At 47.8% G+C, this 27,072-nt stretch overlaps 1 protein-coding gene across 1 annotated transcript in view; it reads left to right on the forward strand.

Annotated features, from left to right (window-relative positions):
• Positions 1–699: 699 nt before the first annotated feature.
• The window catches only part of PRMT2 (protein arginine methyltransferase 2), a 29,835-nt gene continuing 3,462 nt past the window's right edge, over positions 700–27,072 (forward strand). The window contains exons 1-8 of the mRNA XM_021082496.2: positions 700–810; positions 2,178–2,274; positions 8,202–8,315; positions 9,109–9,291; positions 13,573–13,734; positions 14,622–14,786; positions 25,056–25,231; positions 26,537–26,666. Of these exons, the coding sequence (XP_020938155.2) occupies positions 2,236–2,274; positions 8,202–8,315; positions 9,109–9,291; positions 13,573–13,734; positions 14,622–14,786; positions 25,056–25,231; positions 26,537–26,666 (969 nt within the window). The 5' untranslated portion in view covers positions 700–810; positions 2,178–2,235. The remainder of the gene's footprint in view (positions 811–2,177; positions 2,275–8,201; positions 8,316–9,108; positions 9,292–13,572; positions 13,735–14,621; positions 14,787–25,055; positions 25,232–26,536; positions 26,667–27,072) is intronic.

A 27,072-nucleotide genomic window follows, 5' to 3' on the forward strand; every position in this document is an offset into this window, starting at 1 on the left:
AGAGGGCCTCACTCCTGGTCTCCAGCCTGAGCTCCTTTCAGGGGTGTTGACAGTGGGCAGCTGCATTGGCTCATGAGTCAATCTGTGTAGAGGCAGAAGACAAGTGCCAATCACCAGTTCACATATGGGTGATCTGTGTTCTCGCTTTTTAAAAATTTTGGTAAAATACCCGTAAAACACCATCTTAGCCATGTCTAAGTATACACCACCTGGCAACCAGCAATAACACTGTTCTCCTTTAAATCCCAAACTTCCTCTTAGTAAAATAAAAAATCACTCTGCTTCCATCCGTCAAGTGGAGAGAGGAACAGGAGGAGGTTTGCACTTCACAACGTGGACGGGAAGGTTAACTTAATTATTACAAAAAAAGCGCCAGAAAGGTGGTCCCGCCCCAGAAATCAGCCACTTCTGTTACTCAGGGAGGGTTTCTGACCCCCCAGACCAGAACGGCTTCCCGTCCCCATGCCCCCCGCTCCCGTCCTCCGGACGCGGACCCTTGCGAGCGGGGGCGACCCCAGGACCTGCGAAAGGCGCCTGCGTGGGCGCTCGGCCCTCCACGTCCGACTCCCGGTTGGGCAGGGCGCGCCGCGCCTGCGCGCTCGAGGGCCTTGGCTTCCCGGCCCCGACCGAGGGGCGTGTACGCTGGCGCATGCGTGTGGAGCCGGCTCTAGGGCGGGGCCTTCTACGCGGACAGCCTGCGCACAATGCGCCTGCGCAGGCCGAAGGCGGCGGCTGTTGCTCTTGGTGGGAGCTGGCTGCCCTCCGTGCCGGTAGTGTGGACGCAGACCTCAGCGGAGAGACACAGCTGAGGTAGGTTTCTCCTGGGCAGCTCGGGCGACTGCACCGCGCGTGAAGGAAGACAGGCCAGATGAGGGGGTCCTCCTCCGGCGTGTGCGTCAGCGGGCGCACTGAGACCGCCGCCCCTTTTCGACACCTCTGCGCGCCTTCCTGCTTCTGTGCCGGCTGCTGCCCGCTAGCTCGGCGCACGGGCCACGCCCCATACGGACCACGCCCACCGGACACGCCCCCCAGTGCCCCGCCCCCAGCCGCGAGCCACGCCCCAGCGTCACGCCCACTTACCCTCTGCCCTTGACACCCGGGCCGCTCACCCGCTCAGAGCGCACATCACATTCTTTTTTCTCTGTACCTGCATCGCGCCCCCGCCTGTCCCTTAATCCTCCCGTCCTCTATTTCTCTTTCCTCTTCCTCCCGGTTGGCCCTCTGGATCCTTGGCCCTCTCCCCCACCCCTTTCTTGCCCCGCCCCTCAACCGACCGCCCCCACGCCCCATCTGGGCCCCGCCCCATCATCCTGGCCCCGCCCCACCCTGACCCTGCCTGTTACTGTCCCCGGTCCTCGCCTCAAGCTGGCCTCAGGCTCCGCCCCATCCTGGCTCTGTCCAATCCTGGCCTGCCTTCTTCATCGGCCCCCACTTCAGGTTGGCCCCAGGCTCCGACTACCCATCCCGGCCCACCGCCCTGGCCCTGCCCTACCTCATCCTGACCCCTGATCCCAACTCCAGCCCAGACGGCCTCCTGCCCCGTCCGGTCCTCAACACGCCCACCCCGCCCCGCCCCAGTGCATTGTTTTCCAATTGAAGTGCAGTATATTAGTATTTTTATTCAAAGGCATCACAAAAAAGAAGTATAAGGTTTTGATTGAAGTGAAGGGCGCATTTTACTGAATTGCTGTATGATTGAAAACACATCCATCTAAGCATAGTCTGGGTTATACTGTCATTGGAAAAATAAGATTGGGAATGAGAATAAAGGGCTGTGGGGGACGTAGACCTTGGTTAGGGTTAGTGGAAGCACTTTAAAGCCCCAGGTAGGAAATTTTAATTGGAGTTAAAGCTGTCAGCGTTCCAAGGAAAGACTTGACATCAGGTTATTGTTTTAAATCAAGCCAGTGATGAAACAGAAACTAACAAGCTTTGGCCAATGAGTACAATTAACACCTTGCAGGCTAGTGTTGAGAATATACACTGTTTGGAGTTCATAAATTTTAAATGCTTTCAATTGGTTTTATAAATAATTGTGTTTGTAAATTTCACTTCTGTTCATTCTTTACATTTATTTCGTTTGTAGAGGATCTTTTTCATGGACCGTAGAAGTTTTGTGTACTGAATTATTATGCAGCGTGACAAGTATTTTCAGTCTCTCTCTCTTTTTAAAATAGGAATGGAGGGGAAAATGAAACACTAAAGCAGCAACTATGTGCAGATCTCAAAGGAACTATGGCAACACCAGGTGACTGCTCCAGCAGTGAGTTGCAGGTAATCTCAGTTCTGCTATGTGAGAACTTGTGTTTAAAACCCCGGGACCATTACAGAGAGTGGAGCTCAGCCCAGAGTAATGACACTTTCCTTGAACCTTGGAAGGTGGCCACTAATTAGTGGATGCCTAAGTGGAGGAAATGCACTGTTTCTAAGAGTCACAGATGACATTCTGAATTGGGCATTGGGCATCCTGGGAATCTAGGGTTCCATTTTGGTATTTGAGCTTGTGAAGAATGCATTTTTCTTTTTTTTTTTTTTTAAGGGCTGCAACTGTGGCATATGGAAGTTCCTAGGTTAGGGGTTGAACCAGAGCTATAGCTGCAGGCCTACACAGCAACGCTGGATCCAAGCTGCATCTGCAACCTACACCACAGTTCATGGCAATGCCAGATCTTAAACCCACTGATCGAGGCCAGGGATTGAACCCTTATCCTCATGGATCCTAGTTGGGTTTGTTAACCACTGATCCATGAAGGGAACTCCCCACATTTTTTTTTTCTTCAGTTGTTTAAAAACATTCCAGACATAACATGTTAAAGACAGGATGGACACATTAGAAAAGACTTCTGTATATATACTACTTTTCCACCTGGGACACATATATAATTTCATTCAAAATCACCTTAAATTTCAAGGAATGTTGATTATGTAAAATTAAAAACCAGAATACTCTAATAAATAATTTTTTTTTGTCTTTTTAGGGCCACACCCACAGCATATGGAGGTTCCCAGGCTAGGGATCTGATTGGAGCTATAGCTGCTGGCCTATTCCACAGGCACAGCAACTCCGGATCCTTAACCCACTGAGCAAGGCCAGGGATCGAACCCGCCACCTCATGGTTCCTAGTCAGATTGGTTTCTGCTGTCCCGCGATGAGAACTCCCAATAAATAACGTTTTAAAGAAACATTTTCATGTCTGTGATATCAATTTTAACATTTCTTCCCTTTTCATTCTACTTGTTGTTCTAAATTCATTAAGGTTTTCTTTTCCCCCCCCTGTCTTTTGTCTTTTTTAGGACTGCACCCACAGCATATGGAGGTTCCCAGGCTAGAGGTCTAATTGGAGCTGTAGCTGCTGGCCTACGCCAGAGCCACAGCAGTGCCAGATCTAAGCCACGTCTGCGACCTACACCATAGCTCACAGCAATGCTGGATCCTTAACCCACTGAGCGAGGCCAGGGATTGAACCTGCCATCTCATGGTTCCTGGTCGGATTCGTTCCCACGATGGGAACTCCCATTTGGATTTTTATATATAGAAATTTTATTTATAGTTGGGTCATCTCATTCATCTGTTTCTTTTTTTTTCTTTTTTTTTTTTTTTTTTGTCTTTTGTCTTTTGTCTTTTTTTGTTGTTGTTGTTATTGCTATTTCTTGGGCCGCTCCCGCGGCATATGGGGGTTCCCAGGCTAGGGGCTGAATCGGAGCTGTAGCCACCGGCCCACGCCAGAGCCACAGCAACGCGGGATCCGAGCCGCGAGCCGCGTCTGCAACCTACACCACAGCTCACGGCAACGCCGGATCGTTAACCCACTGAGCAAGGGCAGGGTCCGAACCCGAAACCTCATGGTTCCTCGTCGGATTCGTTAACCACTGCGCCACGACGGGAACTCCCTCATCTGTTTCTTAAAATTAATTATTAAATGTTTTAATTTCATGCATGTCTTTTCTTTTGAGAAATTAAAAAAATATTGGAAAGTTTACAGTGTAATATTGCAAACATCCAATACATTTTACATAGAAGTGGAAACTTGGTAACAAGTTTGTCATATTTACTTCTATACTCTGCAGCCTGCCTTTTCCGCCAGTGTTAGTTTTAAGAGATTTGTTCTTAATGTGTGTGCAGAGCTGGTTTACTTCTGAAACGTGGTTCCTGTGGGGTGTTCCAGATGGGTATGTAGGTCTGGTTAGTCTCACTGTTATACATTAGATGTTTGCTGCATTTTACCTCCCTTCCTTTTTGTCAGATGCTTACATTATTTCCAGTTTTTCTCTACTTCAAACAGAGCTGCAGTGAACATCCTTCACTGTGTCTCTTTGTGCACATGTGCTCCAGGATGGGCATTGCAAGGTGGAAAAGACTGTATTTTCAGTTTTATTACATGATGAGTTGTTCTGCCAGCTGGCTTTACTGTTCACAGGTCTGCCAGGAATCCAGAGTGCTTGCTAACACTTGAGAGCATCAGACTTTGAAATTTTGGTCATTCTGTGGGTTAAAATGGTACCTTGTTATTTTAGTTTTCCTGACCTCTTATGAGTCAGGAAAATATTTCAGTAATATTTGTGTTCATCCCGGTAGTAGCATTCATTCTCCATTACAGAAGAGATACGGGACAGTCACAATTTGTGTTTCGTCTTTTTAGGATTTTAGCAATTTTACGTTTTCAGAAAAACCTTTGTTAACTTTCTCTTTGTTCATCTGTTTTCTGTTTCCTCGATTTCTGCTTTAATTTCCTTTATTCTATGCTAATCGGGTTTAGTTTTCTCTTTTCATAGCATTTTGAGATGGAAGCTTGGATCACCGATTTTAAACCTTTCTTTTCTAATTTATGTCTTTATAATTTCTAACTTTTCCTTTAATCACTGCTTTAGCTGCATCTCACACATTTAAATACACTGTATTTTCGTTATTTTTCAGTTAAAATACTTTCTCATATATCACAATGCAAATTAGAAACTTTCTGGGCTATTCAGAAGTGTGTTGCTTAATTTCTAAACATTTTGAAATTTTATATTTTTGTTAACTTTTGTTTGATTATGTTTGGTTAGAAAATACATGTCTGTCTTTGGAAATTCATTCAAGCCTGCTTTATTGTCGAGGCATGAGAGCTGTCTGATGGGTGTTCCACATGCACTTGCAGAGACTAAGTGTTCTGCAGTCGTTGGGTGTAGTGTTCAAAGTTGTTATGGTTACATGGGCTGTTAGTATTGCTCAGATCTCTATATATGGTTTGATGTTTCGTCCATTTGTTCTTTTGATTACTGAGAGAAGAGCTTTAAAATCTCACTGTGATTGTAGGTTTGTCTGTTTTTGTTTTTGTTTTTTTTGTTCTTTTTTGCTTATTTCCTTTTGGAGATGTCACTTTTTGCTTCATACATTTTGAATCTCTGATGTTTGGTGCATAAGTTTAGAGTAGTTTTTTGGTTGTCTATATTACTTGACCCTCTTCTTTTTATTAAGTCTCTTTTTTTTTACCTCTTAATACCTCTTGCCTTGCACCTGCTTTGTCTTGCGTTAATGGAGCTGCGCCAGCTTTCTTAGTGTTTGCCTGGTACACAGACACATTATACCTGTATTTTCAGCCAGTCTAACGCCTTATAGTTAAAGTGTTTCTCTTGTAAAGAGCCTGTAGTTGTGTCTGTTATGTTCCTGTCAGATAATTTTTGCCCTTTAATTAGAGTATTCAATTCAGTCCGTTAATATTTAACATAATGAATCTAAAATCTTGCTGTTTGCTTTCTGTTGGTCACACTTCTTCTTCGTACCTTTCTCCAGTCTTGCCTTCTTTCAGATTAATAGAATACTTTCCATAATTCCATGTTATCTCCTCTACTGCTTTTTAGTTGTACCTTTTTGTATTATTCTAGTGGTTACCCACGGAAATGTGATACGCATCCTTAACCTATTTCAGTCTTTTTTTCTTGACCACTTCACAATGTAAGAATCCTCAAAATTAGTTCCATTTACCACCCTTTTTTGTGCTATTGTTGAACATGTTTTACTTCTGTATATGTTATAAACGCCACAATAAATCATTATTGTTTCTCTGTACTTTTCAGTCAAAAGTCTTTTTAATCAAGTACGAGTCATAGTGTTTCCCCACGTACTTACCTTTTCTGGAGCCTTTGCCCATCACCCTGGTGGGAATTAAGATGGTCACTCTGGCACTGCCGATGAAGTGTGAGGTGCTGCGCCGTCTATGGAAAGAACCTGATGCACATTTGAATGAAAACTGGTTCTGGTTCCAGCCCTGTCAGTGTCCCATAGAGATAAATATCCTTACGTAAGGATAAAGCGGACACATGTTTATGGGGGTAAGAAACTGGACGCGAAGGGGAAAGTCTGTCAGTGAGGATGAAGAGTCAGGCAGCATTCCCGCTGTGCTGTATGGCCACGGACCATTTCAAGTCAGGGTTCTGCAGGTGGGGAGGTTTTCACAAGATATTGTGTGAGTGAAAAAAGCAAAATAAAAAAAAAGTGTCTGTGATATCTTTTACAAAAAACTGTTTCAGAAGAAAAAATAAACAGAGTGTGTGTGTGTCGTGAGAGAGAGACACACACACACACCAGCATGGAGAGGAGTGGGGACTCCTGCGCCTCTCCATGCTCTCGACACTTCACCAGGTGACCCTGAGAGTCAGGGAGGGCGGGGAGCTGGTGACGATGCGGGTGGAGCAGGGATGAGGGCGCGCTGAAGTCTGTCGTGTTACTGTGATAGGAAAAAGTGCCAAGGATACAAAACAGGCAGTGACTAGAATAAAAAAGTGACCAGCATATGCTTAAAAGCATGATTGACCTCAGGAATCGCCAACGAAAGGCAAATGGAAGTAACGAAGAGCTGACCCTCCCCATCAGATGGGCGGAGGCTGCAGATGAGCGTCCATTGTGGCTCCAGGTGCCTTCCTCGTGGGCAGGAGTGGGGGGCTGCCCCCTCCCCCCAGGGAGACACCGGATGGTGATAGCAAAAGCCATGGACCCAGCTCCCTCAATTTCACTCAGGAAGTTATCCTTGGAAAATTGTCAGGGATAGGCCGATTCATATTACATTTCATCTCAACATAGTTTATAGTAGTAAAAACTGAAAACAGTTTATCCCAAACTACAAGATGTGATAAGGTACAATAATTCATAGAATTGAATACTGTGAGTTACTGAAAATGTGTGTAGAAGTCTATTTAATCGTTTGGGAAAAATGTTCAGAATTTAATAAATGGAAAATATGTCATAAGGCAGAATGGTATGGACCAGTAAACACCGCAAAAGGAGGTACCCTGAAGAAGCAGCCTGAGGCGCTATAGGTGTTACTCTGTTGCAACGTTATCCCTGACTGATGAGCAGGGTTACAGTTACTTTTCATTTTCCTCTGTGGACTCTTGTGCTTTCACGTATTTTCTTTTCTTTTCTTCCTCTCTTTTCTTTCTTTCTTTCTTTCTTTTTTTTTTTTTTTTTGTCTTTTTAGGGCCTCACCCATGGCATATGGAGGTTCCCAGGCCAGGGGTCTAATCGGAGCTCTAGCCACCTGCCTACACCACAGCCACAGCCACGCGGGATCCTTAACCCACTGACCGAGGCCAGGGATCGAACCTCATAGTTCCTAGTTGGATATGTTTCCGCTGTGCCACGACGGGAACTCCACTTTCACATATTTTCTGAAATGAACAGGAATGGTGTTTATGTTTAGGACAGTTTGTTTAAATGTGCCACCTCCGGGGTGTCCCCAGCCATCCTGATGTCAGGTGGAGTCACGCAGCCCCTAGGGTGCCTGCTCCGGCTCCCCAGCAGCAGTGCTGTCCCAGCGCCCGGCTCTGCCCTCAGCTCTGACGGGCCCCAGGGCTGCTGTCCGGAGACAGGTCTGGTTCTCCTGGGCCGGTCATCACTTTCAGAAGCATGGCTGGTGACCCGGGTCCCTCACTAAATAGACACGCCAAGTGCCTTTCTCGTGTGTTTCTCTGATACTCTCTTGAGGACGTACATCGTTTCGTGCCAGAGACGTAAAGGCAGGGTGACAGGAGGGGGGCAGTCCCTCGATTCTGCTGCTGAAGGTGACCCCCTCAGCCACGATGAAAACTTGGCCACGTGAATCTTGATTTGAAACCATGCCAGTTACCTGCAGCCAAAAGAGAGAGCGAGGTGGCTTGACGGGGAGGGAGAGGGGGGAGAGGGTCCCCGCAGTCACTGCCCCTTTCACCTTGCCCCTGAACAGGAGGGAGAGGACCCCGCCGCCCACGCCCATGGTGAGGAGGAGCACCTCCAGGGGGGTGTGCACCCCGAGGAGTTCGTGGCCATCGCAGACTATTCTGCCACCGACGAGACGCAGGTAACCACGTGGGCTTATGCTTTATGGATTCAGCATTTCAGGGACAGAATTAGATACACAATTTGCAGAAGTTATAGCAGATTTAAATAAAGAAGTATTCAGGTTCTTTAGAGCCCAGGAGGTCGGTGCCTCCCAGATTCAGATCCCAGGCCTGATGTGCAGGATCCCTGGCTAAGGAACAGGGAGAAGTCCCTGCTTCAGTTTCTGCTTGGAAACCTTTATTTAGAACCTATGCCAGTTAATGAAAAGTTGGATGTAAAATAAAAATATGTTTGAATGTAGCTTTCTTTAATTTGTAGCAGGAATTTCTTAGCTAAGCCTCTAGTAACTGTATCAGCTACCTTGCTAAGTTACAGGGCTGTTAGAAATTCTTCTCTAAGGAGTTCCTGCGATGGTGCAGTTGGTTAAGAATCCAGCTGCAGCTGCTCAAGAATCCAGCTGCAACTGCTCAGGTTGCTCTGGAGGCGCTGGTTTGAACCCTGGCCTGGGAACTTCCATATGCTGCAGGTGCAGTCAGAAAAAAAATTCTGTTCTAAAAAATTTAAGCTGCTTAAAAATGTTTAATCTTTCTTTTAAAAAACATCAATTAGGGTGTGCTTTTGTTTCATGTAGATATTCCACAAAATCTCTTTCCTGGTATCATTTTCATAAATTGTCAGTTGATGTAATTACACATTGACTCCTTTTTGAAATTGCTGTGATTTGGGCCCTGGTGATGGGGAATTTATCACTGAGCCATACCTGAAACACCAACTGCAGTTTTTCTTTAATTTTCATTTCTCTATTTTTATAGCTCAGCTTTTTGAGAGGAGAAAAAATTCTCATTCTGAGACAAACGACTGCGGACTGGTGGTGGGGCGAGCGCGCCGGCTGCTGCGGGTACATCCCAGCCAACCACCTGGGGAAGCACCTGGAGGACTGGGACCCGGAGGACTCCTGGCAGGATGAGGAGTACTTCGGCAGCTATGGAACGCTGGTACTACTCCCCTGGCATCCCCCTGCCTCTCCGCGCCGTCCCCCCACCCCGCCACCTGCCACCCGCCACCCGCAGCCACCGCCATCCCCCGCCCCGCCGCCATCCCCCCAACCCCCTCTTCCAGCCCGCCCCCTCTGCCCTGCCACCTTCCCCCCCCCAGAGCCTACTCCGCCCCGGCCCGGCCCACACTCCCGCCCCCTGCCCCCAGACTCTTGCTCCACCACCTCCTGCACCACCGCCCCCAAAACTGTCCCAGTGGAGCTGGGCTCTCTCTAGTTTTAAGATCTCCTTCTTTGGCTCACTTTTCTTATAATTCGATGACTGTTTTTCGTGTTATTTTTGGATTTTAGGATCTAACTTTAAAAATATTTTCTGGGCTTCTGTTCCTTTAGAGCGCCCAACGTTTTCTTCACTTAGCTGCTCAGCTCTGCAATCCAAATGCCCAAGCAGCAGTAAAAAAAAAAAAAAGCATCAGTGAGAGGGGCTGTGTTCCAATAAAACTTTGAGATGCTAGAATTGGAATTTCATATGTGGTTTTCATGTACTATATTCTTCTTTGATTGAAAACATTAAAAAATGTAAAAGCCATTGTTAGCTTGTAGGCCATACAGAAGCAGGTTCTGGGCTGGACTGTGCTGGGCCCTAGTTAGAGATACTGTCTGAGCAATGGAACTAGGACCTTTTCTCAGTTTTTAGAAAAAAGTAATAAATTTCACTTAAAAATACAGAAAAGTTATGTAAATCAACAATAATATCTGTAAATAACTAGCTTATTTGTTTTTTCAGTATGAATCGAGACCCAAATTCTTGTGGTCCAGACAACTCAGTTTATATTCTAAAATAGATAAAACAGATATTTGCATGACGAATGTGGCAAATGCAGTGTTGAGTAGAAGTCGTCAAAGAACACCTTACGTTTGACTCCATTACATAAAACTGCCAGGCGAGGAGAGGCCTTGTTCATGAGAGTGTATGTAAGTGGTGAGCTCCCAAGAGCAGTGCTGGCTGCCCTGAAACTTGGGCGGTGGCACAGGCCAGGCGGGGTGGGCAGGTCTGGGGCTGGCAGGCTCCGGGTGTGGCGCAGCGTGTTTGCCGTGTAACTGTGTTAGGGAAACTCTATAGGTACTTTTTCGTGTACTTTTTTGTAGATGTGTCATATTTCACAATTAAAAAGGTTAAAGAAAATGAAAAACTACCGATGCGTTAACATGGTTCGGCGTTTCCATCTGCTTGAAAAGACACAGGGAGACTCCAAGGCCCGTCTCCTTGCTTGGCTCCTGAGATTTCTTTCAGTAACTGTGTTCATGCTTCTTCCAAATCTAAGCTACGCCCGTTTTATCCTTTTAAATTTATAGAAAAAGCATAGTTCCACCTTGCTCTTACTCATGTGGTGTATCATTTTGAAGGTGTATTGTGTCGATTTTAAAAAGGACTGTATTTGCTTGTTCAGTGGCTTTTTGTCCTGACAAGCGGCGCCGCAGTGGATGTCCTCCTGCAGAAGTCCTGCTTAACCCTTTGCTAGCGCTCCCGCCGGGTAAATTCAGAGGACGTGTGTGTATGTGCGTGGGTGCGGCGTGCGTTTGCCTGTGCGCGTGCACATGTTTTGTAATTGGGTGGGTGGGTCCTGCCAGGCTGCGCCCCAGAGAGAAGTGCTGATTGTCCACCTTCCAACAGCGTGGAAATGTGTTCTTCAGCATCTCAAAGTGTCACAGAGAAGAAAGATCGCCAATCTTAAAGATGAAATATGTATTAGATTTTGATTTCCTTTTTTTTTAAAGTGAGATTGATCTTTTTCATATCTTATTGGCCCTTTGCCTTTCTTATTTTTTCTGGTAAACTTTCATATAATTTGCCCATTTTTCTTCTGATTTCTGTCAATTTATATGTTAGGCCATTTTCCTTGTATTTATTAGATGTACCACACTTACCATTTGCTGCTCTTTTCCCCCTGTGGTGCACGTTATCTTTTTATGGTCTAATGTGTCTGCCTTTTCTTTGGAGCGTCTGGGTTTTTGTTCTATTTTCAAGACCTTCTTCACTCTGAGATTATAAATATCCATGCTTTCTTTCAGAACTTTTGTCATCAAGATTTTAGCAATGAAATATTTATTTTTGTGTGTTTGTGTGTGTGTGTCTTTTTTTTTTTTTTTTTTTGCTTTTTAGGGCTGCACTCTCAGCATATGGAGGTTCCCAGGCTAGGGGTCAAATCGGAGCTGTAGCTGCCAGCCTGCACCACAGCCACAGCAATGTCAGATCTGAGGTGCATCTGCGACCTACGCCACAGCTCACGGCAACACCAGATCCTTAACCCACTGAACGAGGCCAGGGATGGAACCTGCATCCTCATGGATGCTCGTCAGATTTGTTTCCACTGAGGCGTGATGGGAACTCCAGCAATGAAATATTTAAATCAATCTAGAATTTACTTTTTGTAAAGAATAGGTAGCATTTCAACTTAATTTCCCCACATTATCCAGCTGTCCTGCTTTTGGATAATCTTCCTTTCCAGCGAAATGTGAAATGCACATTTATCATATGACACATTTCTAGGGTCTGTTTTGGGCATCTCTGTTCTGTTTCACTGATCTGCTTAGTTCTCCTGCTCCAGGTACTTTTCATTATTGTAGTCTTTTAGCAACTGGACCAGCTAGGCCTCTAGAAGTTCTATTTTTTTTTAATTAAAATTTTTACTAAGCCTTTAATTTAAAAACTAGTGTCAGATAAACATTGAAATTATCAGTTTGATTTTCAATCAAGCTAATAGCTGAGGTCAAGCAAAGCCACTCACAGAAGATTCATGAAGAAATTGAAATAGAGCTGATTCTTGGTGCAATCAGTGTCCAATAGTTCTTCTGTTGTTTTTAGCATTTTCATTTGTCTGTTTTTTCGAAACTAATTTTATTATCATTTTGTTGTGCTCCCCCCACTCGGTTGGCATTTTGATATGTCGCATGGGAAGTGTGCATTATTACGGGGAAGTGACGTCTTTGTGATAACACACAGACTCTTCTCATCTCCGAAGTCTTGTGTTGTGTCTCAGGGTTTTAAGGTGTTGGTCATTCAAAGTTAGGTGCTTTTCTAGTCAAATCTGTTCCTAGATACTGTGTGTATTATTATAAATTGTTGGGTGGAGTGTTCTTTTAATGTCAGTTGGATTAAATTGGCTGATAGGCTTGTTCTCTTCTATGGCTTTTCTGATTTTCTGCCTATGTCAGTTACTGAGAGAATGGTGTTGGAGTCTCTTACTTTAATTGTGAGTTTGTCTATTGCTTTTTGCTTTGTGTATTTTGAAGCTCTGTTCTTAGTGCAAACACATTTAGAATTTTGTCCTTGTTCTGAAATGAATCCTGTGTCACTGTGACCTTGGAACACTCTTTGCTCTGAAGCGTCTGCAGCCACTCTGGCCTCTTCCCCGGCGCCTGCGCATCCTGCTTCTGACCCCCTGTCAGGGCGGACCCTGCAGGCGGGATAGCTGGGTCTCGACTTGGTCCACTCCCGTGGCCTCCCTTTGTCCCTCTCTGTGAGGCCCGTGCAGACCTCTTCTTGGTGCTGACACCGTCTGGGGGGCCTGGCGCCCGTCTCTCTCCATGCGGTGCTCTCTGTGGCTGGGTCTTCTGTGGATCGGGGTGAGGGGCTGGGTGCTGTGGGCACAGCCTTGCTGGCAGTGAGGCCCTGGCCGCCCTCAGTGGTTTCAGGAACTGCTGGAGGAGCTCTCTCTGCCTGCCCAGGTTGGCCCGATATCCATGGGGCGAGTCCTTAGATTTTGGTGTTTCTCCCCTGACACAGCTGGTGTCCCTACGCTCAGCCCCGGGGCCTGGCGGGGTTGCCGCCTCCCTCCAGCAAACAAGGAGGGGCTTATGTGTGAGGCCTCCTGGGCTCTGCCTGAGAGGGTCATGGGTCGGCCTGTGTGACGCCGCTAGCCTCTCCCAGGCTCATCTGCTCTCTCGGTGGGTCTTGGCCTGGTGGTGTCTGGTCGGGAATGTGGCAGTGACTCCCTTTCCGGGTGGGAACGGATCGTGACATCCGTGCCGCCTCTGCTTCTCTGCTCACCTGGCTCGGGGAGGTGCAACCCCTGAGTTCGTCCCCTCACTGTCTGCTCTTACTTGTCTCTTTCGGCGTATTGTGACCCTTTGACTTTTTAAACTCTTTGTTGCTCATGTTTTTAGGTGCGGGGTGGTGGGTCGAGGGCTTAGGTCAGGCTCTGATCCTCCATCTCAAGCCAGAGCTCAGCATGGCTCCAAGTACAGGCAGTTGCCCTTCCTTCCTGTGTCTGAACCCTAGAAACTCCACTTGGAGATGCTGGCAGACCAGCCTCGAACAACGAAGTACCACAGTGTCATCCTGCAGAATAAAGACTCCCTGCGAGACAAAGTGATTCTGGATGTTGGCTGTGGAACCGGGATCATCAGCCTCTTCTGTGCACACTACGCTCAGCCCAGAGCCGTGAGTTCCAGGCCGCGGCCCTTTGGCGGCTCTCGAGCTGGGTCTCGGTGAAGCGTCGGCCGTGTGCCGGTACCACGCGGGGAAATGGGTAGCATGTCCTTTTAGGCTGAGCCTGCCAGACGGCTCAGAGTGGAGTCGGACGGAAGAGAACATCCCAGCAGCTGCATCTGGTGGGGTGTTTCTGTGAACGGTTTATTTCACTTATGTCGGGAAACACGTGCATCCGTGTGTCTGGGCTGGGTCGCTTCTGTAGATGCTGTCTAGGCAGTGACCAGCTGGCAGGGACAGGGCGGACCACTCTCCGTGGCTCGTGCTGGGCCTCCAGTGGCCTTTGGGACACGTCCGTCTGGGCCGTGCAGAGGGGCAGCCTCTGGATGGCCCCTGACACCGGTGGATGAAGTTCCCAGCTTACAGGTGGGACTGCAGTGCAGTGACCACCTGAATCCATATCCTGCTGGAATTGAGGACCTTCTGAGAACCTGGATTTGTAATTGGCTGCATGTAGTCTAAAGGTCCAGCTTCTCAGTCGAGCGCCAAGACTCTCCTGTGTTGGTTACGGATTGTGTTGCTGTGTGTATGGGAGCCAGGCCCCTGGGCTTTACCCAGGGGGCCCCTGGAGGAGGCGGCCCATGGGCGTGCAGAGGCTTCTGTCCACCTGCAGCCCCAGGTCTGTGTTTTAGGCCGAAGGTGGAGTTAGAATTGGAGGCAGCTCCTGCCCAGGGCTCTGTCTGGTGGGGGCAGCACAGGGTAGCCCACTGCTTTCCTCTGTCGCCATCGTTCTCCCTGAGGCGGGAACTGACTCAGCCGAGGTGACCCGGGCTTGGGGAAGGTAGATGGCGGCCGCAGTGCGGGCTGGGCCATGCACCGATGGGGCTTCTGTCCTGCAGGTGTACGCAGTGGAGGCCAGTGAGATGGCCCAGCACACGGGGCAGCTGGTCGTGCAGAATGGCTTTGCCGACATCATCACTGTGTTCCAGCAGAAGGTGGAGGACGTGGTGCTGCCGGAGAAGGTGGACGTGCTTGTGTCTGAGTGGATGGGGACCTGCCTGCTGGTAAGGAGCAGCGGGGCGAGTGCGGGTGGTCGGGGCAGCGGGGCGAGTGCGGGTGGTCGGGGGCAGCGGGGCAGCGGGGCAGCGGGGCGAGTGCGGATGGGGATGGTCGAGGGCAGCGGGGCAGCGGAGCGAGTGCGGGTGGTCGGGGGCAGCGGGGCAGCGGGGCGAGTGCGGGTGGTCGGGGGCAGCGGGGGCAGCGGGGCGAGTGCGGGTGGTCGGGGGCAGCGGGGCAGCGGGGCGAGTGCGGGTGGTCGGGGGCAGCGGGGCAGCGGAGCGAGTGCGGGTGGTCGGGGGCAGCGGAGCAGCGGGGCGAGTGCGGGTGGTCGGGGGCAGCGGGGGCAGCGGGGCGAGTGCGGGTGGTCGGGGGCAGCGGGGCAGCGGGGCAGCGGGGGCGAGTGCGGATGGTCGAGGGCAGCGGGGCAGCGGGGCGAGTGCGGATGGTCGAGGGCAGCGGAGGCAGCGGGGCGAGTGCGGATGGTCGAGGGCAGCGGAGGCAGCGGGGCGAGTGCGGGTGGTCGGGGGCAGCGGGGCAGCGGGGCGAGTGCGGGTGGTCGGGGGCAGCGGGGCAGCGGGGCGAGTGCGGGTGGTCGGGGGCAGCGGGGCAGCGGGGCGAGTGCGGGTGGTCGGGGGCAGCGGGGACTGCGGGGAGGCTGGTTTGGGGTCTGGCATCTTCATGAATCATGATTAATTTGGACTTTTTTCCTCCCACGATATATAATGGATTCCTGTGTGAACATTGGTTCAGTGTCTTAAATTTTTAACTGATTGGAAAAAAAGTGCTTTTATGAGAACTCTAAGTCAAAGTTAATGTGACGTTATGGCGGGGGATTTACATAAACTCTGTTCTCTTGGGAGCCTGCGAATGAATATCCAGTGCTCTGTGTGTGAGGCTGTTTTCTTAATGCCCCAGAGTCTTCCTTTCTTGTCCCAGCCTGGCCTCCCGCCCTCCTGCAGCTCCCTAGTTTGAGTATCTGTGACCCAGCCAGAGGCCCAGGCTCTCTGCCATCCTCCCCCATCTCACATGGCTGGGAGTGGAGAGTTTTCTGGCTCTGCCCACTCGCCCTGCACGCTGTTTCTGTGCTCCAAGGCGAGGGTGGGTGGGTGGAGGAGGGCCTGCAGGTCCACCTCTCTTTGAACCCTCGGCCCAGCCCCCTTTCTGGCTCAGCATCTTGGGGCCTAGGATGGTACAGTGAAACATCTCAGTCTGCAGTTTAGTCTGTAAGAGCCAGAAAAATGACATCTGGGTGAAGGCAAGGGGACCACCACCAGTGCTTCCAGCAAGAAATCCGTTTAAAGAGCAGGTGAGTGGCTTATATGAATAATGAGGATGTTACAGCTTCTTAGCGATTGCGGAGACTGAGGAAAATGACAGCAAATGACACTGAGCTTTTAGCCCTTTGTTTGGAGATCGAGTGTCAATAGAATCAACATCCAGAATATAATTTGGCTGTTAATAGCACCTATGGCTTCCTAAGATGACACATAGGAAAAAAGGGCCTAGCGAACCCTTCCGCCCGTAAGGTGGGCATCGACCTTTGGCCCTGGAACACCAGTGCACATCCAGCTGATGTTGCTGAGCACGGGGGGGCAGTGGGGACACAGCAGAGACTGTCCACTTGTCCAGTGTGGGGAGGGGAGGGGTCTAGGGAGCATGTGGGGACAGGGGAGGAGGGGGAGGGAGCGGAGAGGAGGAGGGGGCAGTAGCTCGGGTTCAGTATCCTTACCCTATGTCCCCAGAGCCCAGTGCCATGGGCAGGTGCTGGACCACATGTGTCCAGCGGGGAGACTGCACTCAGATGCTCTGTGTCCCTGGACTCTGTGTGAGTCAGGTGACTTGGAAGCAGTGGAGTGGAGGTCCTGGAGTGGGGGCCCCAGAACTGCAGGCTGGGGCAAGGCCCGCAGGGCAGGAGGAGGACAGCACGGGGACCCCTGGGGGAGGGGCCTTGGGGACACAGGAGAGGCCCCTAGGGACAGCCTGGCTGAGCAGGGCCACTGAGGAAAGGGCCAGGGGGACAGAAGGATGGGCTGGCAGGTCAGCTTTTTTTGTTTCTCTGTGTGTGTGTGTGTGTGAAGCAACTACAGGTAGGGAATTACTCAGCGTGAATTAAGAGTAAATTAATTCAGTGCTCAGACATACGTTGGTGCAGAGCCTGACGTGAATACACGTTGCTAAATGTAAACTTAAGATCATATTTTCATAAATTGGTGGAGTTTTCACTTCGTAGATCATTTCCAAATTTAAAAAATTCTGTTTTTAAGTTCTCTTGAAGCTCATTTCTTTCACATCTATTTTCACTTTTATTGCGGTATAGTTGGCAAAACTATAAGATACTTAAGTGTGCAAAGTGATGATTTGCTATCTGTATACATTGTCACTGAATTGGCCCTTGAGTTGGTTGGTGTGCCTATGACTTCACATTTGACCTTTTTTCTTTAAAGTGAGAACACCTAAGTTCTATTTTCTTAGCAAATTTCCGTTACGCCGTTATCGACCGTGGTCGCACGTGGCACAGTAGACCTCGTGCCTGAACGGCTGTGCCCCTTTGCAGCCTTCGCCATGTCCCTGGCCCCCTGTGCTGGCCCCTGGCCACCTCTACTGCTTCTAAGAGTTCAGCTTTTTTAATTTTAAAATTTTATTTATTTATTTATTCATGTGTCTTTTTAGGGCCACACCCATGGCATATGGAGGTTCCCAGGCTAGGGGTCGAATCGGAGCTACAGCTGCCGGCCTACACCACAGCCACAGCAACACAGGATCCAAGCCACATCTGCAACCTACACCACAGCTCATGGCAACACCGGATCCTTAACCCACCGAGCAAGGCCAGGGATCGAACCCACGTCCTCATGGATGCTAGTCGGGTTCGTTGCTGTTAAGCCACAGTGGGAACTCCCTGTTTTTAATTTTTTGAGGATCACAGTGGCACAGTTTACATTCCCACTACGGCGTCCGAAGATCCCTTTTCTCCCCATCCTCGCCAGCTTTTGTCACCACTTGTCTTTTGGTGTGAGGTGACGTCTCACTGTGGTTTTGAGTTGCATCTCCCTGATGATTAGCCACGTGCAGCACTTTTGGGTGTACCTGTTGGCCATTCGTATGTCTTCTTTGGAAACCTGTCTCCTCAGGGCTTTTGCTCAATGTAAATACGGTTGTCGTCATTTTTGCTGTTGAGTTGGATGAGTTCCTTGTGTATTTTGGATGGTAAGCCCTTATGAGATGGTTGACGGATAGCTTCTCCCTTCCTGTAGTGACCTTTTCGTTGGTTTCCTTTGCTATGCAGAAGCTTTTAGTTTTATGTCGTCCCTTTGTTTCTTTTTGCTTTTGTTGCCTTTGCTTTTAGGGCCGAATCCATAAAACCATTGGCAGTGTCTCAAGGAGCTTGCCCCTGTGGTTTCTTCTTGGAGTTTGATGTTTTTTGGTCTTGTGTACAAGTCCGAAACCCAATTTGAGTTGGTTTTTGTGTGTGGTGTGAGGGTCCAGTTGCATAATTATGCAAGTGGCTGTCAGGTTTCCCCAACACCGTTTTGGAGAGATTATTCTTTCCCCATTGTGTATTCTTGGCTTCTTTGTTGAAAATTCATTGACCTCATATGCATGGGGTAGTTTCTGGGCTCTCTGGTTCTGTTCCTTTGATCTGTGTGTCTGTTTTTATGCCAGTTCTATACTGTTTTGATTACTATGGTTTGGAATCAGAAAGTATGATGCCTCTAGCTCTGTTCTTTATCAAGATTGCTTTGGCTATTTGGGGTCTTTTTTGGTTCTATACAAATTTTGGATTGTTTTTTCTGTGAAAAATGCCACTGGAATTTTGATGGGATTGCATGTGTCTGTAGTTTGCTTTGGGTGGTACGGCCATGTAAACAATATGAATTCTTCCGATCCGTAAATATCTTACCATGTGTGTCGTCTTCTCTTTCATTAATGTCTTAGAGTTTTCAGTGTACGGATCTTTTCCTCCTTGGTTGAATTTATTTGTAGGTTTTATTCTTTTGGATGTAATTATAAATGGGATCATTAACTTCTCTTTCTGATCATTTTTTGTTGGTGCATAGAAATGCAACTGATTTTTGTAGATTGATTTTGTATCCTGCAACTTTACTGAACTTGTTCGTTAGTTCTCACGGTTTTTCGGTGGAGTCTTTAGGGTTTTCTGTGTACAACATTCATGTCATCTTCAAATGGAGACATGATTACTTCTTGCTATCCAATTTGGATGCCTCTTCTTTCTTTTTCTTGCCAAATAACTCTGCCAGTGCTATTCTCTAGTACTACGTTGAGTAAAAGTGGTGAGAGGGCAGGCATCCTTTTCTTGTTCCCGATCTTGGAGGAAAAACTTTCAGCTTTTCGCCGTCGAGTATGGTGTTAGCTCTGGGCTTATCATATATGGGCTTTATTATGTTGTTGTATGTTCCACCTATACCCAGTTTTTTGAGAGGTTTTATAGTGGAAGGTAGTTGAATTTTATCAAATGCTTTTTTTGCATATATTGAGATGATCATATCATATTTATTCTTGATTTTGCTAATGTGGCGTGTTACATGTACTGATTTGCTAAGCTGAACCATCTTTTCGTCCCAGGTATAAATCCCACTTGATTATGGTGTATGACCCTTTATTTATTTATTTAATTTTATTTTTTATGGCTGCACCTGTGGCATATGAAAGTTCCTATGCTAGGGGTCGAATCAGAGCTGTAGCTGAGGTCTACGCCACAGCCACAGCAACACCAGATCTGAGGAGCATCGGCGACTTATGCCGCAGGTTGTGGCAATGCCATATTCTTAACCCCCTGAGTGAGGCCAGGGATCGAACCTTCTTCTTCCTGGACACTTTGTCGAGTTCTTGACCTGCTGGGCCACTACGGGAACACGGATCCTTTTAATGTATTTTTGATTTTGTTTGCTAATATTTTATTGAAGGTTTTCCAACTATTTTCATTAGGGATGTTGGCCAATAATTTTCTTGTCGTGTCCTTGTCTGGCTTAGGTATCAGGGTAATGCTGGCCTCTTAGAATGAGAAATATGTTTGGAAGAGTTCTCTTCTGTTTTGGGAAGAGTTTGAAAAGGTATGGTATTAATTCTTCTTTAAATTTTTGGTGGAATTTGTCAGTGAAGGAGTTTGGTCCTACACTTTTGTTTGTGGGAGGTTTTCTTTTCTCTCTCTTTTTTTTTGGCTGTGCCCACAGTATGTGGGAGTTCCCAGGCCAGGGACCGAACTTGTGTTCCAGCAGCTGCTGCAGTGACAACGCTGGATCCTTAACTCGCTGTGTCACAAGAGAACTCCTGTTGGGAGATTTTTGGTTACTGATTCAGTCTTCTACTAGTAATTGGTCTGTTCCGATTTCCTGGTTCTTCATGATTTATTCTTGGTGGGCTGTATGTTTCTAGGAATTTGTCCATTTCTTCTAGGTTATCTGATTTGGATGGCATATAATTATCCGTAGTGTCTCTTAACGATCATCTGTATTTGTGTGATATCAGTTATAATGTCTCCTCTTTCATTTATAATTTTATGTATTTCAGTCTTCTTTTTTTCTTGAGATGTCTAGCTAAAGATTTGTCTGCTTATCTTCTAAAAAAACCTAGCTCTTAGTTTCATTAATCTTTTCTATTGTCTTGTTAGTCTCTAACTCATTTATTTTCACTCTGATCTTTTATTTCATTTCTTTTGCTAACTTTGGGCTAGTTTGTTCTTCTGGTTCCTTGAGGTGCAAAGTTAGATTGTTCATTTAAAATCTTTGTTTTTTCTTAACATAGGCGTTATTGCTGTACAGCTTCTCTCAGCACTGCCTTTGCTGCATTCTCTAAGTTTTGCTGTGCTGTGTTTCCATTTTTGTTTCTCAAGATATTTTTTGATTCTTCTTTGACCCATTGGTTGTTCAGGAGCACGTTGTTTAATCTCCATGTATTTGTGGTTTTTTACTTTTCTTCTCATAATTGACTAATAGTTTCATACCACTGAGGTGAGAAGAGGTGCTTTCAGGGATTTCAGTCCTCTTAAATTTTTGTCTTTTTTTTTTTGCTATTTCTTGGGCCGCTCCCGAGGCATATGGAGGTTCCCAGGCTAGGGGTTGAATCGGAGCTGTAGCCACCGGCCTACGCCAGAGCCACAGCAACGCGGGATCCAAGCCGCGTCTGCAACCTACACCACAGCTCACGGCAACGCTGGATCGTTAACCCACTGAGCAAGGGCAGGGACCAAACCCGCAACCTCATGGTTCCTCGTCGGATTCGTTAACCACTGCACCACGACGGGAACTCCAGTCCTCTTAAATTTATCAAGATGGTTTGTGGCCTAATGTATGATCCATTCTGAAGGATGTTCCCCGTGCTTGAGAAACGTGTTCTCTGCTGCTGCTGCCTGGGTGTTGTCTGTAGGTCTGTCAGTCTTTCAGGTCTAATGTAGTTTAAGTCCAGTGTTACCTTATGATTTTCTTAGGATTTTCTGTTGAAAATGGTTGGAAATGGGGTGTTGGAGCCCCTGGCAGTTTTTATATTGCTATCTATTTCTCCCTTCAACTCTCTTGATATTGTCTGCATATATTTAGGTGTTCTGCCTTTTGAGGTTTTAATTGACCATTTTATAAAATGACTCCATTTTCTTTCCTTTCTTAGTATATCGGTTATACTTGTTCTTTATTGCTTTTTTAAGATGGTGGCCCTACAGTTTCCAGTACATGTTTATCGCTGTTTCAGGTCTGTTCTCATCTGGCACCGTGGCGCTTCCTGGGAAGTACGGGTACTTTATGATGACAGAGTAACTGTGATTTCTCCCTCTTGCCCCTTGCATCATCATTTTCATTCGTCTTATTGTACGTAAGCCTGGATGTCATACATAATCACACATGGCCACATGCCGTGTTGCTATTACTTTGAACAAATTATTAGAGTAACTAAGAATAGGAAAAATAAAAGTTTTAATTTCATCTTCATTTATTTCTTTTTCAGGGCTTTTTCTTTCTTTTTCTGTATCAAGATAATCAGATTTCACAGTTGAGACAATTCGAAATTAACTCACTATAGCCCCCAAACTGTTTACTGGCGATTTAGAGACTCTTAAGAAGCCAAATGGAACAAAAACATTTTGTAGGTTTGCATATACCTCTGTCAGTTAGAGAATGAAAATGATTCTTGAAAAGTTAAGGTAGCCGCAAGCTTCAGGCAGTGGGGTTACAACACGATGAGCAGGCCATTTAGTAAGTCAGGGTTTGGTGTTGGTTTTTTTTTGGTCTTTTTGCCTTTTCTAAGGCTGCTCTCAAGGCATATGGAGGCTCCCAGGCTAGGGGTCTAATTGAAGCTGTAGCCGCCAGCCTATACCACAGCCAAAGCCACAGCAGGATCTGAGCCACGTATGCGACCTACACCACAGCTCACAGTAACACCGGATCCTTAACCCACGGAGCGAGGCCAGGGATCGAACCCCCAACCTCATGGTTCCTAGTTGGATTCGTTAACCACTGAGCCACAACAGGAACTCCCTTTTTTTGCTCCTTAAAATATGAGTCCTCTCTTGTTCCAAACAATTTTTACTAAAACCTAAAATAAGAATAAACCACATAAGGACTAATATTCTCTTGAGATGATCCTGATTTTACAGCCTCTCAGCGAAAAAGCAGAACTTGCTGGAGGTTAATGGAGGTGGCACTAAAGATAGAACAACTTCGTGCCTACTGCTATTTACCCACGGCCTTTGAGGGCCTTTACAATCCATCACGTTAACAAGGAGTTGATTTCAAACTACTGCCTGTATAGACCAATTTCTATGTAATTTCATATAACTTTTTAAATTTTTTATTTAAAAATTTTAAATTACAGTTGATTTACAACATTTTTAAAATAAAACTATTTGTAAAAGCTCAAAGATGTTCAAGTTCCGTTGCTGGAATCCACAGATAACAGTTCATCAGAACTGCCTAAAGCATCCTTTGATGTCCTTTGCCCCAGTGCTCCTTTCAGATCACAACAAAACAATTGGCAGAGGTTCCCCCAGGTCCAGGTGTCACATGTTCCTTAGGCTCTATCTCATCAAGAAGGCAGGCTACACGTTTATTAACTGTCTTTCCCATCCACTGACGAAACGATTTGAAAAATTACTTCCTGACTGATGTCTTACAAAGCAATGTGCCAGCCGCAAATAATCATAGTAGTGCAAGGTGCTGGAAATGTAGACACTGGCCTTTCTGCTCAGGTTTTATACTTTGGGAGAAGCAGGTTCCCTCCCCGTGTCTTTGACATGACTGGTTCTGCCCATCAAATAGAATTCTTTGTTGGGAACAAGATTGACAAAATCAGCAAGGTGGTTGGACATGGCATGAAAAGCTGAAATTGCAGCTATATCCCAGGCATCTTCTTGGCTGAAGCCATGTGCCTTGCGCTTTTTGAAATGGTCATCCGTGATGTCACCAGCTCGGGAAATAGGGCCAACGCCAGCACTGCCTTTTCCCGGGCAGGGAGGTCACACTTTCTCTGGCTCACACGGACCTGTTTCCTTGTTGCAAATGGCACTGTCATAAGCAGAGAAGGCTCTGAATTCCAATGGCCTGGTGAGACAACACTGTAAATGCAACTGGTAAAAATCCTGTCCGTGGCCACACTGCTCCGCGGTGGCGAAGCACCGACACAGTGACCGGCAGTCAGGGCTTTCCTTTCTTTATGTAGATGTGCGTTTCTGAGGTACAAGCAGACCTCAGAGATACTGCGAGTTCAGTTCCCGAGCACCACAACAAAGCCAATATTGCAGTAAAGGGAGTCACGTGAAAATGTGTTTTCAGCGCACACGAAAGTTATGTCCCCGGGAGGTGTGCGGCAGCAGGATGTCTAAAATAGCCGTGCTGGCAAGGTGTTTTTCCCCGGCAGCTTCTTCCAGGACTTTAACTTTTGAGTTTCTGTGGTTTGAAAATGACACGCCCAGGTGTACTTTTTTCTTTTGTCTTGCTTGGTGTGCCCACAGTCCTGGCCGTGTGGTTGGTGGTAGAGATTAATTTGGGGAGATTCTCCATCATTGTGCTTTGAATAGTTCTTCTGGTCCCGGCTCTCATTCTTCTCCTGGCACCGCCGTTCTGTCTGTTACAGCTTCCGTAGTTGTCCTACAGTGTTTTGTTCCAGTTTCTTGGCCGTGTTCTCTCTGCTGTTCAGCTTTGGGGGCTCCCCTTGTCATTTCCTCAAGCTCAGAGGCCTGAGGCTCAGTTGTTTCCTGTCTCCTAATAAGCCCATCAAAGGCATCCTTCATTTCTGTTGCATTGTTTTTGATCTTGAGCAGTTATTTTTGCTTTTTTTTTCTAAGAATTTTCATCTCTGCTCACATTGCCCATCTCTTCTTGCGTGCTGTCCACTTTATCCGTTAGAGCCCGAAGCATATTAAGCATAGTCATTAAATTCCCAGTCGGATGATTCCAACACTCCTGCCGTGTCTGAGCCTGTGTCTGAGGCTTGGTGTGTCTCTTAAAGTGGGTCATTTGCCTTTTAGTATGTCTTGTAGTCTTTTTCCTGGCATCCGGGCATGCTGTGTCGATAAGGAGCTGTGTAAACAGGCCTTTCGTGACACGGTGGCGTGCGTGGGGAGAGGCGTGCTCTGTGGTCCTCCAGGGGGCTCGGTGTTGGTGAGCCTGTGCCTCCAGACGATGAACTTACAAGTGCATCTCATTTCTTCCCCCCTTTAGGGGGGACAGCACAGCTTGGAGGGGGCTCAAGTTGGCTATTTCTCTTTCCCAGCTGGTAGGCTCTGGTTAACTAGTTTCTCTTGAGGGCAGACCCTGTTTAGAACAGAATACTCTGGTGTCTTTCAAATGGTTCCGTTTGAACCTTTCCAGAATCACAAGGGGTCTCTTCTCTGCTGTTTACTGGGGGCTCCCTCTGACGGAGCCCTTCTCGAGTTGCTGACTCACGGGCTTGCCCAGCACCCGGTCCGCTACGCTCCTCTTGCCCCCCGACCCTGGATCCAGGGGAGGTTTCTGCTCCAGCAAGTCCTGATTCTCTGTGCGGATCTCCCTGACCTGCGACGGGCCGCCTCCGGCAACCCCACTGGGGGTCGGGAGGAGCCTAAGCGGAAAAGGCAGCGAATACACCTCAGTGATGAACAGGACGGCGCAGCCTCGCCTGCCTCGGACGTGCCCAGACGGCTCACAGAACCCCCCTCTGCGCAAAATCCCAGCGCAGAGCCTCTTTGGTGACAACTCCTTCTGCCCGGCCGCTCTGGAGCGTCCGAAGGCCGCTGGGGGCCGCGCAGACGCGGCCTCGGGCACCACGTCTCGGTGTGTTTCCCTCCCCAGTTCGAGTTCATGATCGAGTCCATCCTCTACGCCCGCGACGCGTGGCTGAAGGACGGCGGGGTCATCTGGCCGACGACTGCCGCGCTGCACCTGGTGCCCTGCAGCGCCGACAGGGACTACCGCAGCAAGGTCCTCTTCTGGGACAACGCCTACGAGTTCGACCTCAGCGCCCTCAAGTGAGTCCGGCGGGGGACGGCGGGTCTCTGCGCGCGGGGCCTGTTTGGGCCGGAACCTCACCTCCGGCGCTTACAGGACTAAGAACCGCGCACGTGGCCTTATGGGTCTTTGAACTGATAGCAGATGTGGTGGCAGCTGAGAGGCCGCATTTATAAGACCCCAACTATGGTTGGGAAAAACAGACGTGTAGGCCGTGAAAACAATAGACGTTCCCACTAAGAGCCATGCATTTTTAATAAGGGTCAGAAAAGTGTTAGTGAAGTCATTCCTGGCATTTTGCAAAAAACCACAATGCTCCTGGCTTTTAACATATGGACATACTTGTGGTGGGGCTTCAGGTTTTAACAAAATTATTTCCTCACAAGAGCACATTTCTCACGCGCCTCTTCTGAGAAGGATGGCGGCATTTGCAGGGTCCTCCCCCTGCCAGGGCCCTGGGAATCAGGGAGGGGCCCCCTGTTACCAGAAATGGCAAGAAATTTCTGTTCCATGAGTCTGGACGCCTGCCAGATGCCCAGGTGGGGAGTTGGTAGCAAGATGGCTGCCTCTGGGCTGTTTTATTTTTTATTTAAAAAACCTCAAAGAACATAGAGGTGTGGAATCCTCCCTAGTTAATGTATTGAATCATTGCATTTTTTTTTTTTTTTGTCTTTTTGTCTTTTGTTGTTGTTGTTGTTGTTGTTGCTATTTCTTGGGCCGCTCCCGCGGCATATGGAGGTTCCCAGGCTAGGGGTTGAATCGGAGCTGTAGCCACCGGCCTACGCCAGAGCCACAGCAACGCGGGATCCGAGCCGCGTCTGCAACCTACACCACAGCTCACGGCAACGCCGGATCGTCAACCCACTGAGCAAGGGCAGGGACCGAACCCGCAACCTCATGGTTCCTCGTCGGATTCGTTAACCACTGCGCCACGACGGGAACTCTGAATCATTGCATTCTCATCCCAAATCCCAGAGGGACTGGAGGGCGAGGCCTCTGACAGAATGGTTCTGTAGACAGATGTGTAGGAAGGGCCGGGAAGGTTTTGCAAAGAGCAAGGGGGGGTTCTCATGCTGCCCAGTGTTGGCATCTTGATAAAGTGACAAGGAAAGACAGGAGCAGAACGGACAGGAGGCCCTGAGTGGAGTTTGCATGTCTGGAGACGAGGCTGCCGGTTTTCCTGGGACAGGTGGGCCTCCTTGGCCCTGCCTCTCACCCCCAGGGCCGCAGACGGTGAGTCGGGGTTCCTGCTGCACAGGACGCGGGCAGCGTAGACTGAGATGCGGGTCAGTGACCTTGAACAGTTACGTTGCCTTTTCCCCCAGATCTTTAGCAATTAAGGAGTTTTTCTCGAAGCCCAAATACAACCACATTTTGAAACCAGAAGACTGTCTTTCTGAGCCGTGCACCATATTGCAGCTGGACATGAGAACAGTGCAGATTGCGGATCTCGAGGTGAGAAGAGATGGCCCTTCCTTCCTTTGTCAAGTAATCGCTCTTCAAGTAAATGAGTTCAACTTTTGCTATTGATTTTCCCAGTCTTTTTTTAATATTCTATTCTGATTTTGCTTCTTGTATTTTTACGTTATTTTCTTTGTAGTTAAGGTCCTTAACATCTTCAGTTATTTTTAGATTTATGTTTAATGTTCTTTGAATCTTAACATTCAAATAAATTATATGTTTCATCATGGAATTTGAATTAAAATTTTTTTCTAAGTTTTTTTAGCTCCCATTGACGGCAAGATTCTTAAAAATTCTTTCACTTACCTCCTGTTGCCACAAGGTGGCGCCTGTGGATTCAGGACGGCCCCATTTAAAGGCTGCTCTGAGATAGAGGAGGCCTCTTTCTGGAACTTAGATG

This window comes from Sus scrofa, chromosome 13, assembly GCF_054392235.1.
Source record: "Sus scrofa isolate SSC_HxYL_T2T_F1_AM1 chromosome 13, Sscrofa_HxYL_maternal_Yorkshire_Landrace_v2.0, whole genome shotgun sequence".
NCBI classification, from domain to species: Eukaryota; Metazoa; Chordata; class Mammalia; order Artiodactyla; family Suidae; genus Sus; species Sus scrofa.